A 12,201-nucleotide genomic window follows, 5' to 3' on the forward strand; every position below is an offset into this window, starting at 1 on the left:
CTCCTCACAAAATGCTGTCCAGCCTGGCTCGGTCAAAACTCTCACCCGGCTATCTATGCTTTTCTCGCTTCGTCCCCCTTTCCAACCCGCTTCGCCACCATCTTTTTTATTCATTATTGTTACGTGTCCTGAGAATTTTATATTGCTTATAAATTATATTAGGTAATAGTTTAACGTTATAACTCTACCACTAGCCGGTTCCGGTTAGGCGTTTCCTTTTTTGTTTTTTTGAATAGCCGAGATGGATCATTGAATCGTACGTACGCCCGGTGTCCACGCGTACGGAGGAGCAAAGCGAGCCTTATCGACCGGACGGCCGAGATTAAAGAAGGGAAGCATATGGACGCCGAGTCGCGTCACCCTTATCTGATGCCCCGCATCCATGGCGGTACTAGCGGAACCGTAACAGAACTAACGGAGACGCGTTCGCAGCAAACAGTGATAGTAGTTAGTTAGCTGCCCTCCTATTCCGTACGGGAAACGGACGCGTTGGGGTGGTGACCGGGGAGGAGAGAAGCCGGAGATATTATTGAGCTGGGGAGGGGGCTATTTTAAGGAAAGGGGACGGAGGGGGAGAGAGAAAATAAAGACGGAAGTAATGGAGAGAGATCCTGTCCGCGAGTAGCCGACGCGTGTACAGATGCCAGCTGTATGCAAGCAACCGCCTGCCTGGAAGAAGCGGGTGCGCCCCCTCGATCAACTCCCCATGACCGGTCACCTGTACCGGCTACTCCCGGTCACCCACCTCCTCTCACTTATATAGCGCTCCCCCATTCCCACTCCCATTCTCGTCCTCTCTCCGACGTCTCCGTTTTCTCTCTCTCTCTCTCTCTCTCTCTCTCATGCTATTTATAACCACCGCCTCCCCTCTTTCTCGCTAGCTAAAACCGAAAGGGGTTCCCTTTTTTTTCGGTCGATCTTGAGATAGGGTTTGTTGTATCGATTGATGGCGGCGTCGATGTCGAATAGGGGTAAGGACATGGATCGGATCAAGGGACCGTGGAGCCCGGAGGAGGACGAGGCGCTCCACAAGCTGGTCCAGAAACACGGGGCGAGGAACTGGTCTTTGATCAGCAAGTCGATCCCGGGGAGGTCTGGGAAGTCGTGCCGGCTTCGGTGGTGCAACCAGCTCTCGCCTCAGGTGGAGCACCGGCCCTTTACGCCGGAGGAGGACGATACCATCATCCGGGCCCACCGCCGCTTTGGGAACAAGTGGGCCACCATCGCCCGCCTCCTCTCCGGCCGGACCGACAACGCCATCAAGAACCACTGGAACTCCACCCTCAAGCGCAAGTACTCCTCTGCCACCGTCGCCCCCGCAGTCGACGACGTCGGCCTGCCCCATCAGCAATACGACGCCGCCCTGGCGGCAGCGGACGACGCGGCCGCGCGGCCGCTGAAGCGCTCCAGCAGCGTCGGGCCGGTCCTCTCCTCCGGCGGCGGGCTCTGCTTGAGCCCCGGCAGCCCCTCCGGATCCGACCTCAGCGACTCCAGCCGCCACAGCCACACGACGTTCTCCTCCGTCCCCACCGCCGCCGCCGCCCACGCATCGGCGTCGCTCATCTACCGCCCGGTGCCGAGAACCGGCGGCATCGTCCCCCCGACGTCATCTCCTCACCACCACGAAGCAACCGTCGTTGCCTTTTCCGCCATCAATACCAAGAATGACGATCCGGTCACGTCCCTCTCTCTGTCCCTCCCCGGATCGGATAAGCCCGAGGCATCTGATCACCACCAAACAAACCAGAACCAGCTCCAGCTCCTGGCTGCACCACCACCTCCGGGACCGGCGATGCCGCTGCATCCGCCGCCCCCGATGGCGCCCCCCTCCGCCACCGATGAGCGGAGGCGTCCGCTGGAGGAGGAGAGGCGGCCGGCGTTCCCCTTCAGCGCCGAGTTCCTGGCGGTGATGCAAGAGATGATCCGCAACGAGGTGAGGAGCTACATGTCAGGACTGGAGCAGAGCGGTATGATGTGCATGCAACCGCCGCAGGAAAGCATCCACGACGCCGTCATCAAGCGGATCGGAATCACCAAGATCGAGTAGTAGATTAGCTCCAGATGGATCGAAGGATCAAAGGAATTAAGGATGGAACAGTCTTCGATGAAGAAAAAAGAAGGCTTCTTTGGCTGTTTAGCTCCGTTAGCTTATTTTTCTTTCCCTTTTGTTTAATTAAAATCCCCCCTCCCCCTCCCTCCCTCTCTCTCTCCTCCTCTCCTTTGGTACTTGGTAGCCAGTTCTATACAAAATAAGGTGGATGAAGGGTTTTTTTTTTGTACAGAAAAGAGATCAAGCTGGGGTAAATCTGTTGAAGAGGTTTAGAAATTGATGAAGAGAAAACAAGAAAAAAAAAAAGAGGCGGTTTTTATTTTGTCCAATTCCTTTTCTTTTACTTTAGTCCCATAGCTTGGATGAGTAGAAAGATCTCCTTTTGCTCCCTTTGTGTCAAAGAAAATTTGAACTCCAAGGAAAGAGAGAGAGATGAAAACATACTCTCTCTCCATTTTGGATTGGCGACTGTTATAGTAGGTGACAGCTAACTGATTCGGTTTTTCCTTAACTTATAATAAGCGTTCGTGCGGGGGCTGTAGTTAATGTTTCTGGTTCGGTGGCAACTTCATAACCTAACGGAAGCAAAAACTAAAAGTCATTAAGAAATTTAATAATAAATGTATCTGAAGGCATTCGGTTTCAAAGATAAACCTTATGACCGATACCTGTAACAGCAACCGTAATCAAGTTGAGATGCACTATTATCCGTCCATGACCTGGTTGGATACTTGGTCCTTGTCCGCCGGAATAATAAAACGTTCACGACACGAATCATGGAGAAAGAAAATTAATAATTGCGCAACGATGAAATGGATGAGTTAGGAATTGGAATTGGTTTGGGGACTTTGATTGATGGCGACATGCCGACTTTTGATTGGATTGGAGATTGGCAGTCGTTTCGTGCCAGTTGGGTGGTCTATTTCATACTTACTTTATTTGCTTCCATGAGCACTAACGTTGATGAGGGCTTGCATAGATGTGACTCGTGCGACATTTGGTCGCCTCGCTAAACGAGAGTCAATGGCGGACCATGCAAGGAAATCATGTCCCCGCCGTGGCCCACCTTCCGTTCACCAATTTTCGAGATTTGTGCACCAGAAATACCGATCAGCCATGGATGATGATATATAGGATTCTTGTGTCCTATAAGGCTATAAGCTGTTCTTAGGAATGTAGAATTCTAACTCTTAAGTCCGAGCATCACTAACCTGGTTCAGGCCGTATGTTTTGCGACATTAACCATTGAATCATATCTTATCTTGATCTTAAAGTATTCTATTATTTTATTCCATCTGTCTACTACATGATTCAACGATTGATTTCGTAAAAGAAGATGAATCATTCTTCTACGTGAAAGATACAACCACATCTCCCACTAACCCTACATATGCCATATGAACGATCTCTCTCTTTGTAGGTATGTCTGCCTTGTGTATATGATCAGGAGGAGTTTTAGAGTCCATTCAACCAAGGGTTGGATATAGCTGGCCCTGCATGCAGGGAATTTCGACCACATACACATGTTGGTCAAAGGCTTCTTCGAGGTAGATGAGAATTCATACATGCCTTCCAATGAAGATATGATCAAAGAGACAACCGGAGCTTGTTTTTTCTTGATACAGAGAATACTGTTTTAATTATATAAATCCAGATTTCCTGGAGATGCATCATCTAAGAATAGGGTTCGAAACCACTGGTTACCAAGCATACGTGGGCAAGATCACGACGCAGAGCTGTTTTTGATAAAATACTATACAAGTTAGCTGGGAATCCATATTCTCATAAAGGTGGGCCACGCTTGAAGTTTACATTTTGAGCCCAACAAGCATCACTCTTCTTCTCATTTACTAACCTTGCCCGCTAGGACGATCTTTTTACACTATGGAGAGACCACCAAATTGGTTAATGAAAATAGAAAAGTAGCAAAGCCATGAAATTTGTGAGGTGACATAACATCATAAGTCTCAATGAGTTCTTTGAATTTGGGATCAAACAAGGCCTTTCATGAATTATATTTGATGGAATTTGCTTGACCCTTTCCACAGTCCCACTTTCGTGATGAAATCTTTTAGAGCAATTTCCCAACTTCCATCGGGCCTACTTCAACCCACCAGACTCCAGCCAAGTGTAAGACGATAAGGATCTCAAAATACGACTTCCACTTGGATTGAGGCACACGGCACTATGCCTGGCCCCAAAGACGAGCACGTTTAAACCACCATGCACCGTTCATGGGTAATCCACAGTCCTCTTCATGGAACCCTGCCTCGTTTGGCTACTTCTGGATGGACAAGGATAGGAGGACCGAGAGTGACAGAAGAGTAACCGGTTCTATGCAATCGGGTCAGGTTAGATAAATGATAGATTAAAAATTTGCCAACCCGAGCCTTGTCCGATTATTGAATAGGTCAAAAATTTCAGATTCAAACCCGATTATACTATTAAATAGGCAATCTAGCTCGCCCTACAATGGGTTGGAATCGGTTAAACGATCAAACATTGCCACTCCTTCAATCTCATCAGAACCACCCATTAAAGGAGAACCACCCTAATTGGAAAATAGGGTTCATATAGCTTGACTTCAAATTAAAGGCATATTTATGCTTGTTGTCTATAAATAGGTAATATGACTATACAACATCATAAAAATTTCTGAATCTTTTTTAAAGCCACTAGGCATCTAAATATAGTATAATTCTCAATATAAGTAAAGCGCTCGGTTAACCATAATCATCCATCTGGACATGGATGACAATGGTTGTCATATAGAATGTTTTTTGGGCCAGTGAAAAGAAGGCAAACCCATGGCCCATGGCATACCTTGTAAGAATATTATAAATTAATATTCTATTAAAGTGTCCCACACACCCTATAATACCCAATTAAAGGATTATGGGTCATTACTAGTCTAATTGTATTTATGGGTAGAAAACCTATTAAAAGAGTCTTTTGGTTTTCTTGCTCGTAAGAGCCTTTTGGTTTTCTTACTGATAGAAAACCTATTAGTCCTTTGGTCTTCTTGATGGTGGGAGACCTATAAAAAAAATGAGAGACTCTAGGATTCATACCTACAACATAATTTGTGCCTCTAACCATCGTGAGACATGTTAGGATGATCCTTCTCTCTAAAAGCAAGGACAGATTTTAGCAATGGATACAGGTATGTCTTTATAGTTTTATATTCCGCATTGATTGTGATTTAACATGATAATCCAAGATCTTCTTGATGTATTTTCATATTTGAAAATATAACATACCTCTCCCCATTTCTATCATGAAAGGCGCCGAGGATTATAAAGGCTCAGTCATTCATCTATGCTTTCAAGCACCCATGGGTTAAACTGGAATTCATATTCCAGGCGTTTTAAAAGCTATCCAGTTGCCTTTTGTTTTTCATGCTTTTGCCATTCATTTCACAAATGATGTCCCTGGTTCCTCTTTAAGTGACTCATTGAAAAACTGGATTAAAACAGATTCAGATCAAACAATTGATCATCATCATATGAGACAACCATACTGGAGACAATAAAAACGATGCATAGCATAGCTTGTAGATATCTTCTAATTTTACCTAACTAGAAAAGTTGAAGAGATCACCATAAGCTTTACCATGTTTAACATCTGAAGGAAATAGTGTATCGATAAAGTAGCATCATTTATAGACTCTACTGTCAAAATTCTGCATCTAAATGATATTGTTATTCAAGTACGCAAACATATCAGCCATTCTGGAGTGTTGAACTTAGAAACTGCACAATGCCATGTCTAAAACTTAGATTCTAGATTACAACAAAACCTCCTTCTAATGTTAACATTCTATGAACTTGGACCGCCACTAAGGCTTATTTCTTGCATCTTATCTCCAAAGCAACCAAGAATTATTCAATTTTACTTTTGCCACCCAATTCTTTCACTTGATATCCTTTTAGACACTTCTTCACCTGCCATTTGTGCTACTGATGCATCTTCTTGTCAAGTATTCCCTCCTAGTTAACCACCTTTCTGCACCCCCTGCGTTGCCTGGATATGTGACTGAACGGAATTCATGCACCAAGTACGTAATTGCCATGGATTCCAAATGAATTAATCTTACTTCCATCATTTTAGTCTTTGAGACCAGATCCTAGTATAAGGAACTTAGCAACAATAACCAAGGATCATTACACTCTTAAACAGAGACACATTTAGAGTCTAATTTGTAATTTTATACATGAAGAGTCCATATTCAAGTGGGTGCATAGAGTCAATACTTACAGTAAAAGCTAACTTGTGAGAAAGAAAGAAAGAAAAAAAAAAAGCTCACCTAGTTGCTCATGGTTTCACTTGAAGGTCCAGCATTGATTATGGTGAGAAGTCCTTCGCAGAGAAATGTTTCGCCTCAATTCAAAGCACATGCCTTAGACCGCAAGTACAAATATTTGGGCAAAGATCGGTCCGATATGTATCCATTTTAAGCTGGCATTAATTTTACCAACCTATTGTTGCTTTTAAGATTTGTCACAACTTGTTCCTAAAAGGTTAGAGCTTTGAGCAACTTTCGTGTACCACTAGTTCTTGCACAATCTATAAGAAATTGGCAACTTGAGATATTGCAAATATCTGCAAAATATTTTTCACAACTTGTTCATAAAATGATGTAGGAGAGATGGAGAGAGAGCCAAATGGTTGGAGATTTAAGAAGTACTAATGTGGGGCAAGATCTTGCAAATATTCATGAGAAGTTTATAATTTAAATGCAGAAGTATCAGGACTCGCTTAAGAGAGAAGAGAGCCAGATAGCATAAAGCCATGTATTTTTCACATTGCAGGCAGAATCACAGGCTGAGGGGATTGAGGTTCCACGCTCCTCTCAATGATCACACTCCTACCCCACAATATACATGGATGAGTGCAACTGAAGGGGGCTTGGATCTTGATCAACACCCCAATGACCCATGTCTAAAGTAGCTGGACCTGAACCTTACCTAAGATTGAGAATCAAGTCAGGAAAGTATTATTTGGCAGTTATTTTTCCTTCTACATTTGTCAAACATCACATCATTTTATAATTTTTCCCTTTTATATATAAGAAAGCTAGATTCTTTCTTTGTGCCCTTCCATCTTTTATTATCCTTACACTTCCTTTCTCATCTTATTTCCTTGTCCTTTGACTCTTCTAATTTTTGTTATGTTCGCTTTAACTTTGCGAGCCGGTCTTCGAAGCTAGACAAGCAACATATTGCAGTGCGGAGAAATGAGTCGGTATATGATTCCTTAGTAGCTTTACCTCCTACATATATCTACTGAAGATTGCAAATTCTTTGTTGCAACCTTATAGCTTCTTTAGCAGCGCTATCCTTGAATTCATGTGCCCAACATGGTAGAAAACAGAATTTTGCCCTAAAATAATGATTTCATTAGGGTTGGACATGTCCTTCTTGTCCTTCCAATGCTTGTTATCTTTATACCTTCATTCGTATAACAGGACAAATTTAAGCTTCTCCAACTAAGTCTCCACATATTTTGCACCTATGCAACCTTAAGATATTCATTAAATACTTTTTTGTTGGTGAAGTCAACCTAGTTGTGAATCCACCTATGCAACCTTAGGATATTCATTAACTACTTCTTCTTTGGCGAAACTCAACCTAGTTGTGAATTCATCTGTGCAAACATTTTGATTCTCTTATTATTACAATGATTTATTTATGTGCTTAGGAACACCAATTTCAACTATTGTCATGGATAAGATATTTCTAACCTCATCTTTAATACCCTCATGCTCTACACCAAGTTGCGCCAATTAAATATTATCATACAAAAATCTATTTTGTCATCCCACCATCCTCCTTTTTCCCCTACCTTATTTCATTTTCTATTTACTCTTGCCTGAAAGGAAAGGAGAGAAACATGACAAAAAACTTCCCTGATGCAACTACTCATCAAGATCACAACAAGGAAGAATTAAAAGTACAAACAAATTGTGATCAGGACCACTATACTTTTATACAAAAATTGCCTCATTGTTCACCCAACCCGTCTTCCTTACAAAAGTATCTGAGAAAGTTCCTCTTCGCACTTAAAGAATCTAGTCAGCTGATAAGAGCAAACCAGTACTTTCACTTAAAGAATTCTTAATTATCGAAACACACTGAAAAGTATAATATTTACTGGAAGTAGAAGCTAGAGAATACCACAGATCAGAATGGTACATGTTGACACGAAGCGAAAGGAAAAAAAATTGATCATCCAATACACCCCACCAATAATGAACAAGCTATCTTTCACCAAAGGATAAAAGGAAGTGAACTAAATCTGAATTTCTGTACAAAAAAAGAAACAGCAAAGACCCACTTAAAATCTTTACTGAACTATGACCGGCCATCATATTAGCAAATAAACGTATTCCTGAGCTAAATCTTTCACAGAAGATGTCATCGAACTACCATTCAACAAACAAATTTCAAAGGCTTTTCACCGAAGCCACAACCAAAATGTAAACTTCTATAAACTGTAATGTGTGCAAATCCCCTCAGACATCCAGAATAATCAACAAGGTTTTTACTAACCACATACCTCGAGTTGGTGCCAGGGACAAACTCCCAAATAAGCCGGCATCTTTTCGAACAATCTCTGCTCTCACTCCGATCGCAGCCCAAACCTACTACGCCATGCAATGGTTCTTAGTTTTCTAGGGGTGGCATCAACAATTGAGTTCCCAAGATTTTTAGAGTGCCAAAAAAAGAACTTTTGGATGCTTGGACACCACATGGAACAACATTTATGAGAACATATGCATATATTATTTTTCTATAAGTTTGTTCATGGTGATTGTGTAAAGTTTACATGAATAATCTCATAAGTATACAACATGATCTGATTTCTCATAAATATTGCAATAAATTCCAAAATAATGTGCTTGATAGATGATTATAGACCAATTTATGTTTTTTTTTCTTTTGTAGTTCTGCTTTGGTGCTTTTATCTACAAATTATTCTCATGCATTCAGATGATCCCTCATCTTTTGTTATTGATCAACAATCAAGAGATGATAGTTGTATATCTTTTGTACCAAAGAGATTATTGATAGGCAATGATAAGTACGTTTAGTTTCGAATATTTATATATGTAGACAGTTCTGCAATTTCAAGCACCATATTTGGAAGTCCATTATATCATATGTGTCTATATTTTTTTCTTCTTCAGTATTCTTGAATTCAAATATTTGAACAGTTGTATTCGAATAGGCAATGGTAATCAACTTGCCTGAAATCCAAAGAAACTTATTCGTACATTGGCAAGTGAGAAAGAGTTTGCACACTGCCAGATTGCATGGGGCTAGAAAACAACAATGTGGACAGTTTTTCATTCAATTTGGCAAGTGCAATAAAAATGGATGAAAATGCCCTTTCATTCATGACCCTTCTAAAATGGCCATCTGCACTAAGTTTTTGCGAAGCTTATGTTCCAATGCTAATTGCAAGCTAACTCATAAGATGGACAATGCTCTCACTTATGCTACCTATGGTCTGGCAAAAATTTATTGTCCTGGATATCTTCTAATACAAGGGATCAGATTTCCTTTATGGATCCATTCATAAAAATTATTCCTACTGTTGCTGGAAATTGGACCCGGGGGCAATCGTCAGTCGAGGAGAGGGAGCGGCGAGTTCTCACGGCGGGGCGGCGGTCCGTCGGCGGGCGGCGTCCTCCGTCTGAGGCGGTCGGAGAGAAGGGACGGCTGGTCCACGCGGCGAGGCGACGATTCGTCAGCTGGCGGCGTCCTCCGTCTGGGTGCCTGCACACGAGCCGGTGGCCGGGTTTTCCGGCGCCGGCCCTCCGACGCTCAAGTCAGGGAGGGGGCAAATAGTGTAGAAAGGAGATAAACAGTGTCAGTAGAGTGCATCCATCTTCCAACCCCCTCCTGAGAGGCCAAGGCTCCCTTTTATAGGCGGGGGTCGGTCTACCTGCGATGTAACAAGGCGAAGCCGTAGTACGGCTCGGCATGTCGTTCGGGTCGGCGCACGGTCAGGCGGATCATTGCACTGATGTCGGTGGTGAGGGCGTCGTACAGCCCGAACTAGCACGCTATCAGGCGAATTATTGCGTTGGTGTCGGAGGTAAGGCCGAGATCGGAGACTTATCATAGTTGACTAGACTCTGCTGGGCTGATTTGCCGTGGAGAGTTGAGAGTCCGTAGATGACAGGAGCCATGCGCATTTATTGTGGAGTAAGCCGGAGATCCGCATTTATTGTGGAGTAAGCCGGAGATCCGCATTTATTGTGGAGTAAGCCGGAGAGTTACAGCGACCATGCGCAATAAATGCCAGAGGGGCGTCAGGGTATGGTCCTCGGCCAGACCTCAGAGGCGCACGACCGTAGTAGGTGGCTGACAAGAGTAGACCTCGAACATCGGGGTTTTTCTTAGGTCAGAGGTCTCGAGGTCGGTCGTCTTGAGGTCGGGCGCTCCGAAGTCGGACGCCGACTTCGGCCGTCCGGGGTCGGAAGTTGTACGGCTTCTTAGGGGCATTTATGTTATTTGGGAAAAAATCTTATTCCCCCCAACACTACCCCCCGACTTCCGAGTTCGAGCGACTTGTGGGCTCGGACGTGGGAAGTAAAGTCTGTCACTAAGGTTGGGGGGCGAGTCTCGTCCGCCCCCTTGCGCTTCTCGGAGCTTTCATGGTGAAACCTGCGCCCTTTGGCGTCTCGAGGCTGCTTTATTCAGTGAGCTTATGATGAAGCTCGTACCATTACGCTTCTTGAAGCGGAAGTGGCGTCTCTTGAATCGCCAGGATCACTTTACGGCGGATTAATGATGGGGGTCCTCGAGCTCGTCGAGGCGGTGCCTCGATCCCGTAATCGAGGCTTCTCGCTCATTAATGAGTGTGCCGTTACGGGGTTTAAAACGGACACGCGGCGTGACCCGAGGTCGGACGCTTCCGATTTCGTGTTACTGGATCATAATTCCAAAGAGGTGGAGGCCACATCGAGGCTCCACGTGTCCCAGATCTTATTAAATGAGGGGAGCGGGGCAGCGTCCGCTCGTTCCACAAGACGATTTGATTTTGCGGACCCATGATGAGGCCCCGAGATCCGATGGGACAACGCTTCGATTTCGTACCCGATTTATTAATCCGGAGTGAATACGGTGCCTCGGCTTCCGAGGTCGACACGTGGCGCAACCCGATCGGGGGATGGGAACCGACCCCATCGATCTGGGCTGTCAGGGGGGTCTATATAAACCCCTCAAGGTTGCCCTAAAGGTCTTGTTTGGCTGCTTCTTATTTTCGTTGCCTTTCTCCCCTGCTTCCTTTCTCAACCGAACCTTGCCGTCGGTGCCCGGAGCGATTTCCGGTGATGTCCAGTAGGTTCCTACCCCGTGATTGCTAGAGTTCCTCTCTTCTTCTCCTCCCCAGTTTCCATTCGCTGTTTTTAACTTTTATTTCGTTCTTCTGTGGGAATGGGTTTGGGTCCTGAGGAAGTGGGATCGAGCCTGTCGGGGGAGGAGTTGGAGCTGATCCGCTCCCGATTCTTCTTCCAGCCCGGGTTTCGTCTTGAAACTGCGGGGCCGGAGGACAGGGTGACGCAGCCGCCCCCAGGTCGGATCGCGGTCTACCGCGAGACACTTTGGGCTGGCCTACGTTTTTCCGCCCACGAGTTCGTGAGCCAGCTGCTGGCCGAGTACCAGCTCGTCCCGGCGCAGTTGGCTCCGAACTCGTGGAGGACCATAATCGGGTTCTTGTCCCTGTGCCTCGGGCACGGGATCCCGATCTCGGTAGGCCTCTTCCGCCGGTGTTTTCTGTTAAAGAAGAACCCGGCGGACGCAGGGTGGCTATACTTCGCCTTTCGGGGCAGTATGTCACTCTTCCAGGGTGCCCCTTCCTCGATTCATGAGTGGAAGGGGAAGTTTTTCTTCCTGGCGTCCGAGGCGCCTTGGGGGTTCGACTCGAGGTGGGGGAATCCTCGGTTGAAGACCCTCAATAAGCTCTCCGAGCCCTCGAGGAGGGAGTTGAGGACCCTGGACTCCGTGCGAGCCCTCGGGAGGGGCAACGACCTGACCGAGCTCCTGCGGGAGGACGCCCTGGCGAGCGTAGGTCTGAGCTCGGCGCGCCCCGAGGGTAACGGTGGTTACATTATTTTATTTTTTCTTCGTTCTTTGCTTTTA

General features: G+C 45.3%; 1 protein-coding gene across 1 annotated transcript; it reads left to right on the top strand.

Annotated features, from left to right (window-relative positions):
- Positions 1-221: 221 nt before the first annotated feature.
- On the top strand, positions 222-2,379 carry LOC103714181 (transcription factor MYB44-like). The gene has a single exon (XM_008801354.6). It carries the CDS (start codon positions 947-949, stop codon positions 2,045-2,047), a length of 1,101 nt encoding a protein of 366 aa, XP_008799576.1. The 5' UTR covers positions 222-946; the 3' UTR covers positions 2,048-2,379.
- Positions 2,380-12,201: the final 9,822 nt, after the last annotated feature.

This window comes from Phoenix dactylifera, chromosome 11 (assembly GCF_051530095.1).
Source record: "Phoenix dactylifera cultivar Ajwa chromosome 11, Ajwa_hap1_PhDact_Kaust_v1.1, whole genome shotgun sequence".
Classification (NCBI taxonomy): domain Eukaryota; kingdom Viridiplantae; phylum Streptophyta; class Magnoliopsida; order Arecales; family Arecaceae; genus Phoenix; species Phoenix dactylifera.